The sequence below is a fragment of the Melozone crissalis genome, unplaced genomic scaffold (assembly GCF_028551555.1).
Source record: "Melozone crissalis strain CALT ecotype California unplaced genomic scaffold, PUWL_Pcris_2 ptg000005l_1, whole genome shotgun sequence".
Lineage (NCBI taxonomy): Eukaryota > Metazoa > Chordata > Aves > Passeriformes > Passerellidae > Melozone > Melozone crissalis.
The window spans coordinates 49,443,609-49,460,279 of NW_026535783.1; the positions used below are offsets into that span (position 1 = coordinate 49,443,609).

General features: G+C 37.0%; 1 protein-coding gene across 1 annotated transcript in view; it reads right to left on the bottom strand.

Moving 5' to 3' along the window:
• ANKRD31 (ankyrin repeat domain 31) overlaps positions 1 to 16,671 on the bottom strand; it is a 62,628-nt gene that overhangs the window by 34,383 nt on the left and 11,574 nt on the right. Inside the window, exons 8-13 of the mRNA XM_054286240.1 lie at positions 13,499 to 13,638; positions 12,941 to 13,068; positions 9,699 to 9,878; positions 6,682 to 6,824; positions 4,162 to 4,306; positions 2,628 to 2,686 (exon numbers count right to left, since the gene is read on the bottom strand). Of these exons, the coding sequence (XP_054142215.1) occupies positions 2,628 to 2,686; positions 4,162 to 4,306; positions 6,682 to 6,824; positions 9,699 to 9,878; positions 12,941 to 13,068; positions 13,499 to 13,638 (795 nt within the window). The remainder of the gene's footprint in view (positions 1 to 2,627; positions 2,687 to 4,161; positions 4,307 to 6,681; positions 6,825 to 9,698; positions 9,879 to 12,940; positions 13,069 to 13,498; positions 13,639 to 16,671) is intronic.

Consider the following 16,671-nt stretch of genomic DNA (forward strand, 5'->3'; position numbering starts at 1 on the left):
CCATTAACATCAGATTATATTTGATTTGTCAAGTTTTGCAAAAAATTATTCTGAAGGTGTTCTCATATCTGTATTTAGACTCCTGTCACTCAAATTACTGCTGTTACTCTGCATGAGACTGTGTTGATCCCTGTCACATCCTGTTGTAACTTTAAAACAGATATATTGTGAGAGGAAGTCAAAGCAAATCAGTATTGACTGAGAATCAAGTGCTCTTACAGTTTTGAGAAATGGATTTGTAAAGGATTCTCAAAACTTGACTGAAAGCTCACACAGTCTTGTACATCTGTATGCAAACTCTGAGATAAGGAGTGCTGACTTAGAAAGGCCATGGAATAGAGATGACATGGTTGAGAGATATTGAACTAGAAACAAGTTTCAAATTATGGCCTTGCAAAAAGACCAGATATTTTGGAGAATCAGAACTGTGAAAGATGCATTGTAGCAAGAACACGTGGGGTAAAATAACAGGTGATTGGTGTTAGAAGTATTAGCAGCACTGTGCGGCAAAAGCCAATATGGTGAAAAGCATTTATAAGGTACTGTGACCAGGAAACAGGTTAGTTTCTAACAAAATGGCATAGAGTCTTACATCTCTTGTCTCACCCTTCTACGAGATTGATAATGGAATTAAATCTTTTAAAACTCCTCTCTCAGTTGCCCTGTCTCTGTAGAGCTAGGATTCTCCACTAAACAGTCTGAGAATGTTGTGCACACACTTTGTCTCCAGAAACCATGGATGTGAGATAACACAAATCAGTGATCTCCATCCTTTTACAAAGAAATTGCTGAGCTTCCACCAGTGTTGCCCTTTTACTCTGCAAATGAATTTTCACTGTACCATTGCTGAATTACATTCCTGTCACAATACCACCTGACAGCTCAGTTGCTCTACAACATTAAGTGGGAGGCAACAATTATGAACAGATACAGCAATAGTCTGGCCCATTTCATTAGGTCCATCATGAGGAAAATATGCTTTCTTTAAAGCTCCTTGGATTGTACAGGGAATTATACTTGCGGTCCATATGACATGAGATAGTATTTCTGAATAGTTTTACTCTTCGTTGTAGCCTCTGCGATAAGAATAGCCTTTTTTGATCTTGTTGTTTAATTTTTTAAATTTTCTGCCTTCAGAGAAAAGTTCCTAAGATCTTTATTACTGTGTTTTCCACCTGACTTGTTTTTCTGCTTTGTTCATGTTTAGCAAAATTTCCTTTGATGCTCCAGTATTATCATGTTGAGGTACACTTGCATTTGATTCTATCTCCAAACCAGGCAATATCATTAAATTCATTTTCTGATAAATTGCTTTATTATATACTAGAAGAAAACTGTGCTGCTATGAAATTAACTGATTTCCTCTGTGCTGCTTTTTTGAAGTACCAAGAATTTGAGGACCGAAGAAACGTGTATAATAATGAAAAACTTCATGGGCAAAATAAAACAATAAATATTACTGAAGTGCTTTAAACTCGTATTTATTTTTGAAAACTGAATGAGTTTGAATTAACGCCTTTAAAACTGCCTTGCTTTTGTGGCCATAAACCAGAGCTTCATATTTCTGACAAGGCTGTCTGCAATTATTCCAGGAAATTACAAAGAAGGGTAAATAAAACATCAAAACCTCACAGAATTAACTCATGGTAATCTCAAAACCCATCTGGTCCAAAGGACAGTGACTTTCTAGCATTATCCTTCTGATTACTTTATACTGGAGAGAGAACCAGAACATACATTGCAACATCTGACACAACTACTGAAATTATCAGTTACAAATCTAGAGTAACAGGTTTACATAATTAAATGTCTACAGCACCATCTTTATCAATCATTTAATGTTTTAAAGCATAATCTAAGACTATACACCACGGATGCTGCTCCACCATAACATTTCAAAGGATGTGTAGACTGTACAACTGTGAGTAACAAGGACAGTTATCATCACCACATAAAACTTCAAAAGCTCCAAAAGATGTATCTATGCACTCTATATCCTACATTTCAGATATTATCTGTTATCATTGTTGAAAGGAAGAAAACAGAGAGAGAAAATGCAGCTCTTAATGCTAAAAGCTGTTGCACTATATGCAAACACCGACCCAAGTGACTGATCACAGTCTTGTCTTCACATGAAGCATCAGCTCCCTCATCCTGCTGAGACCTCACAGAATAATTGTGCAATCCCTACGCAAGAGAGTGTATTCCCAACCCTTTTCTCTCAAAACCCAGCACAACTTACTCTACACCGAGGCAGGACATAATTATCCTACTGCTACAAGCCAGGCAATAAATGGCAGTTTCAGTAAGGTTTCTGCAAGTACGAACAGGCACTGATGTACCACACTTCCTGTAATTAGCTCTGCAGCACTTGAAAAAACAGCAAGAACCACCTTCCATGAGATGCTGCCTGTTTTGTATCATCATGAGGCTCTACCTTACCCCAAGTACTAGTAAAGATGAACTAACATTGACTGTTACTCTCAGTCCCTGCTGGACATATCTAGTACATTGTGTGCTGGAATTGAAACACACTTCAGAAACAGTCATCTGCTTTAGTTTACCGAAGACTGTCAGCAAACTCCTAACAATTTATAATCAAATCAGATTTCTTCATAAAGATATACCTGGTGCTGATTTGTATCTTCTATACACTGAGCATTTAACATCTTTGAATCATCTCCACCTGAAATGAAAATGAAAGACAGAAAGAAACCAAAACTGAAGAGATTGTAATTTACTTTATACTTTACATATACACTGTCTTATGTCTACAGCATTGCATGTAACATTATTTACAATATTTAGCTTTCAAGAAAAATTATCAAGCCCATAAGGGTTTTATTGGAATCTAAAACATATCAAGATATAAAATATTTATCAAATTTTGGAGTCTAATCTTTGTTGCAAATAGCATCTTGTTCAAATGTTTCAAATTTTCTTGATTGTTAGTGTTCTGAGCAATTCTTTTTGAAACTTAGCATAACCCCTGGCTCCTCTCTGTAAGACTTCAAGTGCGCTTCAGGAGACCCAAAGAATCTCAGAGCAGAAGTCTGAGAGCCCTCACTAGCACCCCACCTATCTAATCTTCATGTCACCTGACAGCTTCTCAGGGGCAAGCCTGATATCATCTCAATCTCTCTTCAAGTCTAGTTTTGAGCTCTATCAATGAGCCCTGCTAACTTATGAGCAAAGACCTTCTTCCTTCTCTGAGAAAGGTGAATGCCATCTGACACCAGAAGGCCTGGGGATATCCAGACCGTCCCGTTACTGAAAAACCCACAATTGTGGCAGTGACATTAGCTACAGAGTTATGCATTAACAGATGGGGTTTGTCTGCTTCCAATGTCCCTGCTCACAACTGAAAAAAGTGAGGAGAAAATTGCCTGTCTGAAGTCTCTTGATTATCCCTGGACTACATGTTAAAGCCATCCATGTGGAAAAGCAGTAATGGATAATAAGCTGAGGGATTGGGACTCTTTTTGACTTACACATAATACAGCCCACACAGTCCCATGGGTGTCCATGGTCTTAATCCTAGCTGTAATCAAGGCTTACCTTGTACCTGCTTCTGATCAAACAGCCTCCTCCAAAATTTCTTCACAATTTCACAAGTTCCCAAGAATGTACAAGACCCATCTCCCTCCTTAGCCAATCACTAGCTCTAATCCAGCTTTTTCCTTACAACTTCACTAGCTGTTACCTACAGTAATATTTTCCTGTGCCCAGCCCTATCAGTAATTAAGGTTTGGCAACCCCTAAGTTCTAGATCTAATAGTAGTTTCTCATTTTTTTCTCTTATGGATCTTTCAAAATTCAGATTTTGTGCCATTTTAAAACCTAATTTTATCTCTATCTCTAAACCATATCTCATCCATCAGCAAGTCAAGCAATGCTGCATCTTCCATTTAGATAGATAACTATTGTGTTCCACATCCTCATTTCAACTTTAAAGGTAACTCCAGCCCAAGAAAGAGCTGGACACTTACATTTTGTCAATGTACAGCAACTGTGGAGGGTAAGGAGTGCTCACTGTTAACACAAGGCATCAGACAATGAAGGCCATTGAGGTATTAGCAGTAATTAAGGAAATATAATCCAACAGATGTTCTAAATTTCTCCATTTAGCAGTAATGCTATGTCAGAGTAATTCTTTCCTACCTGCTACTGAGTATCTTCTGGATTTTGCCACATAACTTTCAAGAAGTTTCACCATAGATGGGTCAGAAGCTTCCTCTAATGCACATTTTCCCATCTGATTCTTTAATAAGGGATCAGCTCCATACCAAAGTAATAAGTCTGCCACCTAGAAAAATAAGTTTTTCAGATAATTTTTTTTCTGATAGTATTTTTCAGAATCCTTATACAGGCTTCTCTCTCTCGTACTTGACAACACAAGCAACTAAAATCAAATCTCTCTTTCTTTTAGCTCATACACACCAAGCATTCCCCTAGATGCATCATTATCCTATAGCTCTATTATTTTTATGAATTATTCCAGTTATTTTTACAATTGTTCCATTGTACCTGATGCCATTAAAACAAGGTCTCTCAAAATACAGGGAAGGATTCATCCTCCCATAGCTCTTAATTGGCAGAAAATAACAGGTGATTTTAGGGCTTGAGTCAGCTTATCTAGCAATGGTATCTACTTTAGGAGAAAATAAACTGTGCTGTAGATGTGTCTATTGTGACTCCTGTGACTGCAAGGGAAGTTTTGACAGCTATTTCTGACGTGCAATATCTGCTCAAACGAAACACATTGAGATGGTCTTGCTAACAACATTATGATTTTTGTACAAATACAAAGCCTGAATCTATTGTTACTCAAGAAATTACCACTAGCAAAATCTTCCATCAACCTTTGCAAAATACTTTTTTAAGACATGGGAAATTTACAGTCTGATTATTTCATTTCTATGGGTAACTGCAATCTTATTTCCGCATTAATGTGATTTTACTTGTACCTCTGTATTTATTTCTTGAGCATCGGTTATCATTTGAGACTGAATTTGACTCACATCCCTCACCCCCATGTTCAAGTCCCTCATTACTTCTAACCAGAGTGCTAATGAGAAAATTGTTAATGAAGTTTTCCTAACTCATACATTCTCCTAACAAGAGAGGAAAATAAAAAGGGTTCAGCTGGCAGCAAAAGCCCTTTTTGGTTTCACAAGTTGTCCCAAGTCTTTACATTTTTTCAACCAGTAGCCCTGAGAACTCTTCTTCCATAACAGGATCATTGAGAGCATCACCACTTGGGTGCTCTCCCCTTTAACTTGACCACTAGAAAATCTTTTCTATGCTTACCATTTTTTCTGAAATAAATAGATGTTGCAGTACAGTACAGAAAATTATAAAGTAGTCAAAAGCTGTGTTTCCAATCTACAATAATAAATTCACACAGAGAAGGTAGCTTTGAAAAATACAGTTACAAATATCATGTTACTCTAAGTCACATTACTGAATCACTATCACTATTTTGCTGCTAGTCAAAAAACAACAAAATAGAATGTGACAGACCACTACAATAAGACAATTTTACTGCTACTGAGTAAACAGAGCACCACCATGTAGTACCATTCTTTCTGGATATACAGCTTGCATAACTTCAGCTCAGCTCTGGGCTGAATGATCTTGGTGTGCCTCAAGTGACGCAGTTGAGATCAGTGCTCTTCCAGTATCACTCAAGTTGCTGGCCCATCTCTCTACCTGCAGAGATGTAGAGCCCTTTCTCCACAGCCACAGGTATCTTAGGTGACAGTCACAAAACTCAGAAACATTTCATGAACCTGGGACAATCTGTGATGCACAATCTTCAATTTATTCTTGGGGCTCTCAAGTCTCAGAAAAAAATATTAACCAGAAGTCCACTTTTCCCCTTTGCTCCAGACAGACTTTTCCAGGAGAAACAAAGTAAGTCTCATCTCAGTTGTGAAAAAGACCAAATGTTCAGGAACAAAACTCCCCAAAAAACCCTTTAAAATCTGGAAATCAGGAATAATTAGGCAGCATAAAGCAGGTCTATAGAAAAAAACTGCCAGCAGATAAAAGGGACACACAGAACTCCTACACAAATTTGGGCTACCCTAGGAACATGCACAGTCAGGTGGAGGTGGCCACCACCAGACTGAAAGAGTATCTGCAATTCAGACACAGGCTTATGAAAACATTGCATTTGGCAAGAAATTTTACCATTAAATCAAATTGACTATTCAGTTAGTGTTCAGTTTAAGACCCTACAAAATATAAGGCTGTCTTCATAATCCTCCGTGTTCTGTGTTAACACATGGGTGTGCATGGCTGTGATGACCTGCCATATATCCATGACTCCTATCCTAAATCATTAAAAAAATGTCATTAATAGTCCAGAAGACTGCTCAAATCAGAAGTTACTCTGCAGGGTGACTACAAAATCAGTGAATGAAGTAGTATTAAGCAGTAGCAATCTTCTCCTCAGTAGTACAACCATTGTATGAAACAGTTAGAAAAAATTTCTCCTTTTGGACAAATCTTAAGCATGGAGCAGTTTGAATAGAAACCAGGCAGAGAGGACTTGCAAGCTCCTGAATTTACCTATAATCTAAAAAGACCAGTCATGTACAAAAACATGTGACCTTCCAGACACAACAACAGTAACTTCTCTTCCTAAATCACACTTTGTGTTCAATTCAGATATACCTCATAATGGCCTTCCTTAACTGCATCTTCCAAGGGTGTTATTTGTTCCTTTTGTGTAGCATTAACATCAGCTCCTGCTTTCAAAAGCAGATTTGCTATCTCATAAAAGCCTTCCACACTTGCTATATGTAGTGCAGTCAAGCCTACAAAAAAAAAATGTATATCACATTCGGTTGAAAAAAATTCTAGAAATTCGTGTCACTTTTAGGTTCTCCCTGATGAAGACTTCACAGAGTATATTGAAATGGTAAAAACTGATGCATTCCAGTAAGATGTGTGAAGAAATGTTTATGAGAATGTCACAAGTGTTGGGAGATCTCATGGTTTTGCCAAAATTTGTACCTACTGAGGAAGTAGATGCTGCGGTAACAACAGTAGGTTTAGATTTGATAGTTCTGTTATGAAAGGAGAGAATAGAAATTATTAATCCCATATTTTAGTAACTTCCTCTGGAATAAAACATATATGCTATTTTAAGGACAAGGCAATTTTTCACTGCACTCTTTTATTTACATGGCTATGCTGAAAAGGGTAAGTAAGAAACAAGTGACAAAATAAAGACATTAAGCATTACTACCAAACAAAAATGTTTGTAATGCCATCCAAGAATTGTTCGAGTGTTCAAATAAATGAAAAATTCCTAGTAAAATTGCATATTCATGCCCAGATATATGGAAAAAAACCAAGATACCACATGAATCCTACTCTATGAAGGAGCAGTTTAGGAAAAATATGGAATGCAAGTCTTTGAACTGGATTTTGCATAACCATGCATCAGGTCCTTAAACATGCAGGGTGAGAGACATAAGGGAAACACGCAGAGGATTTTCCACTTGCTAACTTCCAGCTCTGAAACTAACATGCCCTCCAGAAGATCGCTTTGATGGATAGTCTTGATCTTCAACAATTTTCCATTATTAGAAGTTTGTTAGGGCCTAATTCACATACTAAATATGTGTATTAATAAAGGTTAGGAAGATTGTTTCAGTTCCATTAAGGAAAATTATCTTAATTTCACTAGAGGGAAACTCTCGAGGCTCTTTCACACACAACCCAACCCTGAATATTGTATATTCCTAGTAACCAGGTCTGTTATGTAATCTATTAAAGAGATAATAAAAATTTGCATTTAGGGGAATGCACTAATTTCACTTTCAATAAAAAGTATACTCTACCTGATCCAGTAATAAGACCTGGAAAAACTGAAATTGCCATACATTCAATTAATAATCACTAGAGGTTAGCAACATGAGTCTGCAAGGACACTGTGCATGCTCCAAATCAAGAAGTAACACAAGTTTTAGTGTAACTGCTTCTCAGATCCCTCAGGACACTGTGAGTCAAGACTGAAACTTAAGAGTACAACACAGTATCTTTAATATGTTGGCCATATCCTACATGCTGATGTCCAGGAAAAAAAAAGGAGGAAAAAAACCCCCAAAACAAAACAAATAACAGAAGATCCCAAAAACTCAGTAAGGTACTGAAGCAGAGTACCATAGCATAGGAATAAGGAAAGAATACTAGGCTAAGATATGGATAATCATTGGGGGGAAGCTTTAAGAAGGAGAACAGACAGAGGCAGAATGTAATATTCAGAACAATGACGCAAAGAAACCGAGATGAAAGTGCGTGCTAAAATGACACAAGTCTGTTAAGTCTTTCTGATTTCACCTGCCTCACCGAAAATAAAAGAAGCAGGGCCAGGTCAACCTCTTATCTCTTCAAGGAGTACAACTAAAAGATATCTTGTGCAGCTCTGCTCCTTTTGCACCACAAGAACCAGCAGCCAGAATCTGGGGGATGAAAAGATGGTGGCCTAGCAAAATACACAAAGGCAGAAAAAGCAAGCAGCTGTGACCCCAAAATCTAGAACCATTGCACTTTAGTACACTTGCCTACTGTGGCCACAGCTGAACCCACACTATCAGCACTTCTCAGCTGTCAACACAGGGTCTGAACCCTACCAACAAAATATTTTCTCCTCTGCCTCCAACACACATTAGTACATATTACATGTCACTCTGTTAGCTCAAGTGTCTCTGCTGTAGAAGTCTGAGATTTGCTGCTGACCCAATCTATCTCTCAATATATTCCAGAAGACAGAGAATTTCAACCTTAATTCCGGTCCATTATATGCCTGCATTATGCAATAGCCTATGACTGCAGAATGCGGTTTTTTTTCTTTCCCAACGGACAGTTGTGAAATCCTAGCTTCTAGCACAACATGGAAAGACTGTAAGAATGAAGTTTTCTAGCAGAAGAGCCAGCTGTCTGAAACATTTTTTTTGTTATGGAAATTTTTCAGAGACTAATGGATGAGACAGAGAAATGCAGATTAAGAAGAGTCTAATATTTGAAACAACCAAGTAATAATTAAGGCATAGTGAAGTCTTTGACACAAAGTAACACCCACAAAACTGGATAAGGCAAATTGCTTTAATAAAAACATTAACAGCTGGTTGCTCTTCGTCAAGATTTTTTCCCTGCCCAAAACAAAGAAAAAATGGAAAACACCAAGTAATCACAACTTTAAAAATTCAAAGCTGTGCTCAACTTCTCTCAAGATGTAAAGGGTGAAATCAAAGTTCCTGGAAAAATTTAACAGGAAAAATTATATCTTGACATATCAAGTTGGCCCCTGAAATGGACAAAAAATGCTCCCCAACTTTAAAACCTATGAAAGTGATTATTTAGTGAACTGTATTTAATGACTGTTTTGTGATAAGCATGCATGGAATCATTGAACTAAGGCACGTAAACCTAATTGCATCACTTTGTAACTTTTTCAAGTGCTTAACTTCTCCCTCAAAATTTTTTTTTCTTGTATACTTTTATAACTAGATCTACATGTTTTCCCATGAACAAGTACTAAGTTAAACCAATAAAAATTTAATAATCAGTCAATCAGTTACAAATTTAGTCTTTTCCACTACACAAACTCATAATATATGCTTTTATTAGTTATAGACAGGTATTTGTACTGAAAATAATATTTTAGTACAATTGCAACTTACCAGCATAATCCTGAGCATTTACATTTCCACCGGCTTTTATTATCCTACGTACGAGGTTTATGTCTTGGTGAGTAACAGCTCTATGTAGTAAGTTCTCACCATACACATTCTTCCTGTGGATTGTGGAAAGTGAAAGGGGGCGAGCTGGATTTAGGGAATTCCTAACAAAGGCTTCTCGTTCTGAAAAATAATGTAAAAGATCTGTTGCACAAAGAAGTATCTTTTCTCTCTTATCTTGGCTTCACTTTATATCAAAATTAGTAAATAAGCTTCTTGAAGAAACAAATGTTCAATCAATCTAGTAAAAAGGAAAATCTCAAAATAATCACAAATTTAATAATAACGCCATTTAATAAAAGATGTCATAGTGAATTTCATAACAAAACTTCAACTGAAATTAAACACACAGAAATAAGAGTATGTAGAAATGTTTTAACTTCAGATTTTTTCTTTTCTAATGACATTTTTGCAAGGTGCATTGCTTCCCAATGGATAATAAAATCACTATTTTGCATTCAAATAATAATAAGGTGACCATTTCAATAACTAGTAAGTCATTAAATAATTTAACTTATCTTAAAAGTAAAATTTATGCACCATTCTTTTTTACTCTTCTATCTTTTAAAGTCTCTGCTTCATAAGAAAGTATTTACACTAGGATTGATATTAGCTCCCTCAGGTTATCTTTTCTCATTATTTCACAACCAGCTCAGTCATTTCTGCATTGAATGAAAGGTGAATATGAGGTCTAAACGTAAAAAGTAAAATTTAGAAGAGACTGCTTTTAATGTTTAGTTTAGTATTTAACAAAACAAACACTATCTCCCATTATGCAGTCATCACACTTTTCAGCTTGGCTTAAATTATTTCCAATACACAGATCAGCTGCTCTGTACTTCACCAGCACTGCTATTCCAATATCCCTTAAAACTGTAGGGAAGTGTATCCTGGCTACTGCCTCTGATGAAAAACAAGGAGGGAAGAAAGAAAGGAAGAAAGACCAGGAGAATCATTTGAAGATAGACATAGTGCAGGCCTAGGCCATTAATTCATCTACTCATAAAAACTCCTAGGACTATGCACATTGCTCCTCTCCACAAGCTGTATCAGGTCTGCCTCACAGGACCTAAAACTCCACCCAGGTGCCAGTGATGCCCTAAAGAACCTAAAAATGAAAAAAACACACTTTCAAGGCAATATTAGTATAGGAGATAATATAAAGGCTGGTCCTTATTGGAGGCCTCCAGGGGCAGATATGGAAAATCCACATCCCCACATGGGGTGAATACAGTTTTATAAGTTTAGTAAATTAACATAACTGACAAAAATCCTCAATTAGAGACGTAAGTGGTGAGGTAATTCCTGCCCAGTTCAACTCTTTTCTGAATCCTCTCACCTAGATAGGAACTAAATTTTGTTTATGAAAATGTGTCCAAAGAGCTGGTTTCAACCTTGGCTCCCAGGAATAACCAAGATAGGTTAGGGGCCTTAGACCCCCAGCCTGGAACCTTTGGAATGTATTTTGTCTTTCTGCCTATCATGGTAGGGAAAAATTGTAGGACTAACTATAAATACAGTAATGGACTACAATGCTACATATATATGTGTAAAGAATATAGGGAATACATAAAAGCAAAAAAGCCAAAAATCAATATATATATATATCACCAGAAGTAGACCTAAAAACCCATGGTTCTTCTAGAGATGTAGCTCACACAGCCTGATGTTTGTACACTGTGATACACTATGAGCTTGGACAGATTCCAAACATTCTTAAATTCTTGACTCTGAGTAGATTTTTAGAATCTAATAGATAGGGGTTTCCCTCAGCTGAGAACACAGTCCCTCTCCACAGTCCAGCCTCGTAAGACGCCAATTGTTTAAGACAAGCAGTCACTAGTCAAAGCTGGTCTAAACCAGCCAAGCTGTTCAGGAGGGATTAAACTGCACAGACATAAACAGAATGATGTGCAGTTTTATGTTACACTTTACCTCATTAAAATCTTCCTTGAAGGGATCTATATCCCACTACTTCCACTTGCCTTCCCTAGAGCTTTCCATGCGCCTGACCTTGTGCAAAACAAGTGACACATGCAGACCCAAACCAAAACTTATTATGGGGAAGTTTTTAGAGTGAATTACCAAACCAAGATAACTATTGGGCTCTTAGAAAGTCTGATGTGAAAGGGAGGTAAGCTTGCTGAATTGGTTTACCATGAAGCTACCTCTATAGACAGTGCAATTCTTTCTGCAGAAACCATGCTAAAGAACCAGTAACTTGTTTATTGAGTGGAAAATAGCAAGTCGATTTGAAATAGATGAGTTAGTCATTCAACTTTAAATCTCATCAAAATGGTGCTTCCACTGTGAATAATTAAAATCCTGCAACAGAGAATTAAATCCTGTTAACTGGAAGTGGACTTCTTCACGTTTTTTAAGATCTATAACATAGCTGTTGCAACTCAAATACTTACAAATTTTGTGCGTTTAAATGATTGTATGTAAGTGGAAAAACCCAATTTGAGTGGACTTAAAACAAAACAAAAAAAAAATCAAAAAATCCAACAGGTAAGACCTAATCTTAAAGGTGCTGGAGTGAAGACTTGAGTGAGGAAATTCTTTATTCTCCCACAAAATTCCTCTGCAAGGCCAAGAACTTCTCCGCATGTACTTTCAAAGGATGAAAATCAGCAATCTGTCTCTCTAACAAAGAATATTCCAAATAAAAATACTTCAAAAGAGAAAAGAGAGTGCTCTGTGGTAGTAAAGGCCCTCTAATCCTGTAGACAGGGTAACAACCACAGGCATTCAGAATAGAATAAACCATTTTGTATAGGTAAATTCTTGGGGATGGCACTGCTCTGACTGTGATTTTGCACATAACACTACATGGCAGAAGGATAAACAAATGGAGCTCAGGATCTATGTTTTAACTTTGCACAAAAACAATTCTCTTCTTTTCAGTACATACCGTATTTTTTTCAAATAAAACACTAATAAAAATTGAATTCTGAAAAGCATCTCATGATTCTTATGCAAACAAGTTAATCTGCTGGGTTGCTAATATAAGGGTTTACAGAATAAGGGAAATTATCAATAACTTTAATTATTAAAATGAATATTTACACCATATTTTTAAAATAAAACCATGCCACAATATATTGGAAAAATTATGAACTATATTTGATTCAGTATAGTTGCTCAAATAATAATCTGTATTATAAAAACATAGCGTATCTTACTCCGTTTGTTGTCAATTCTCTTGCTCCTTCTCCTCTGATTAGCTTCTGCATACTCGTTCAGAATTATTTCTTGCCAAATGATGGCTTCTAGATCCTGCTTGTCTTCAGAAGGAGATTTCTGAATTTTACTGACAAGAGATTTGCTTAGCATCAACAAAAATATTCTTTATATAAATCAATGTCTAAAGTAGAGCTAAGAATATGAATACATTTGATTTCAAAAGGAACTCTGTAATAGCAGGCTAACTTAGGTAGTACTGAATAAGGAGTAGATCAGGAAAGAAACTAACTCCCAGATCTTAAAATAAAGAGTAAAAATCTTTCTCTTTGATCATTTGCAGTCATTAAAATGACAAATGAGTAGTCCACATGCATTGTATTTATTACATCAATATATATAAAATAATATAAGAATTATTATACATAAATTTCTCATACCTAAAATGCTTAGCTTCGTTTCTTTTTATACTGCCACTCTGAACCATTCTTGCTGTTTCTTCCAGAATTTGGTGATGTGAGGAAACAATCTCTGTACTTTCCTGAGGAGGTCTCACTTACCTTGATGCTGTTTGGGTTGTTTCCACACATGCTGCAGGCTCCACTGAATATGAATGTCCCTCATCAGTTTGTTTTTCACTAAAAGTGGCATCCAAGCAATCCGACATTACTTCTTTCTCTCTCTGCTGACCACCCACAGGCTGTGACAAAAAAAGAAATATTAGAAGCAACTGGTAGACATGAAGTTAAAACAAAGGCCATATATAAAAGAGCTCCAAGAACACTCTTTTTTAAATTGTATGCCCACAGAGAACTGAGGGATTGCTTCAGTGAATAACTGGAAATCTACAGGTATGAAAGACAGAGGCTGCCACAGGAGAGGCAATCCTGAAGTAGTATGCCATGCAATGTGTTCCTGGCAGAATTAACCAAGAGAATTCGGGTACTCAAGAGTCACAACTTCAAATATAAATCTAGGCTGGATGACAGCAAGCAAAAATTGTTCTATCTGAAAGTTATTTGACTGGACATTTGAAATGACAACAGATTAATTTCAGTGTCCTATGGACATGAGCTCCCATCCTAAAAAATAAGATGATGTTTGAGATGTCTTAAGATAGCCCATACTATCTCACTGCTGCAGAAGCCTAAAAAATTTACACGAAGTGAGATCCCTGTTTCACCTGAAGTTCAGCAACTCCCAGATGAGCAGCTATTTCTAAAGATATACCAGTGAGCTACAGCCACTCCAGCTGAGAGTCACTTCACTTACCTTCAACCTTCTAAAAGCCAGGCATGTAGATGACACTAGGCATCCTCATTACCCCACCACTTGTAAAGAGGAAGAGCTACTCCAAGATGATAGCTCTTCCTCATCCCAAGTTGTGGAAAGGAGAATCTAAATGATTCATATATACCAGAGACTTAACTCTAATCCCACCCTAGAGACAGGTCACTGCATGGCAGTTTAATTGGAGTTGCTTGAGTTCATTCACTGTTTTAGCTATATGAGTGGGACATGCTGTCATGCATCATTCAAGCTCCTGAAATCTGGGTTTAATTAGTTTATTACATACTTGAGTAATGCTGAAAGCTTTCAGGACACACCCTCAGCACACACACACAGAAATTCTTTCACAATGATGTGGGAGAACTGGTTAGTCCTTTTTTGCGATACAAACACAAATGGAGAATGCACTGATTTAATTTTTTTAACTGTCATATTTAGCAGAGACGTTACTAAAGAGGGGAACTGTCTTCTTAGAAGTGGTCCCTCTGAGTCAAGAGATAATGCATGTTAACATGGGATGTGGGGTCGTTTAGCCTGAGGAAAAGGATTCTCAGCAGCACCTTTAATGCTCCCTACAACTACCTGAAAAGAGTTTGTAGTGGGGTGAGGGCTGGTCTCTTCTTCCCAGTAAAAAGCAATAAGACAAGGGGAAGTGGTCTGTACTTGTGCCAAAGAAGACTTAGATTGAATATGAGGAAAACTTTTTTCACTGGAAGTGTGGCCAGGCACTGGAACAGGCTGACTAGGGAAGTGGTGGAATCACCATCCCTGGAAATGTTCAAAAGACAGGTGGATGCTGCATGTGGGGACATGGCTTACTGGTAAACACAGTGATCCATGGTTGGATAATTGGACTTGATGATCCCAAAGGTCTTTCCTATCATTAATGGTTGTATGGCAGCTGCGAAAAGTCAAATATATTATTTTAGAAAACTATCATAGTTGTACTTTCCATGGATCCACATCTGCGACTGGGAGCAGGGTTAGAGAAGGAGAAGAAAATATTTCAAAGGAAAAAAAACTGCACATTTGCTTTATAAGAGACCATATACTAAAATATCTGACATGTCCAGCATCCTGATTGCATCTACAAGTCAGTACAGACTCTCCTCTTTTCGATACTTGTTTCAACACGAAAATACTTCAAAGAAAGAAGGGTGAGAAAAAAAAAAACATGGTGAACAGTATACTGTTACAATTCAACGGTTACTAACAAATTAACTGTTTCTTTTTTCTTATTAATTTGCCCCTTTCCTTCTGCCTTTAAGAATACCAGATAAAGGCACAAAGAAAAGAGAAGGTTGATTGCTGTTTGACAAGAGGGTAGAGATCTCCATTTCCACAAGACTCTGCCTCTCAATTTTAACTGCAATTTTGAGTAAATCTGTATATTAATCTTCACACAGCTGTGCTGCAAATTTCAGAAATAAATACATCACTGAAAGAGCTTTGTAAAGTGGTATGGTTCTGAGACAATTGACCCACAGACCTTTCAGCACCTTGAAATTAGCCATCTTTGTGGCACATTTAATGTGCCACATTTACTTGCTGATATATTCTGTTAATACTACTAGGAAAAGACAGAATTAACTCATAGTTTTTGGATGCTTTATGCCATTGTTGGTTGTATAACTACCTTAAATAGCCAGCTTCACATGCCTGATCATTGATTAGCAGCTCCAGATAATTCGAATACAATACAGAGCATAGAATCACGCTGCAGGTTTACAAGAGATGCTTAATATAGTTTGCAGCGTAAATCTATGTCTCCTATCTGCCCTTCTCTTTCCCTGACTATAATCTAAACAGGAAGAATCTATGGCTTTCCTTTCATGCTCCTCTCCATATTTTTGCATTGGTGTTACTGAGCAGAAATGACATGTTACAGAACACCTTTACAGCACAAGAATCAACAGGAAGGATCATAAGCTCTATTTGTACATACTGGTTTCTTCAGGGAAAGACAGGAACATAAACACATACCTCAGTTCAGTATGTCTTGCATAGGCAGAACTAAATACAAAAAAACCATTTCTAAATACATGTGTAAAAAATCCCCACAGAATAATCTTTCTAGTCTATAGGAAAGACATAGCTGTGATCTATTTTGTAATACTTGCAAAGCATTTGCATTTACAGCAGTGAGAACTATGACAAAAGAAAACAGCACACTATTGCCTGTATCATAAACAGAACAGGATGCAGTAGGAACCTGGAGACGGAATTGGCTGGTATATACCGGTATGCTACAATGAAATAACAGAATGGTGTTTTGGAGAGAACATAAGACACAGAAGATGTACAGGCAGTCTAGGAGTTTCTGTAAAACCCAGGCTGATTCTAGTTTTCCACATCAGTCAATAAACTAACTTCACTAGGACTTCCCATCCCAGCAAGCTTAGCTATTTTCATAACATGAATACATCCAAACAGGAAATACAGT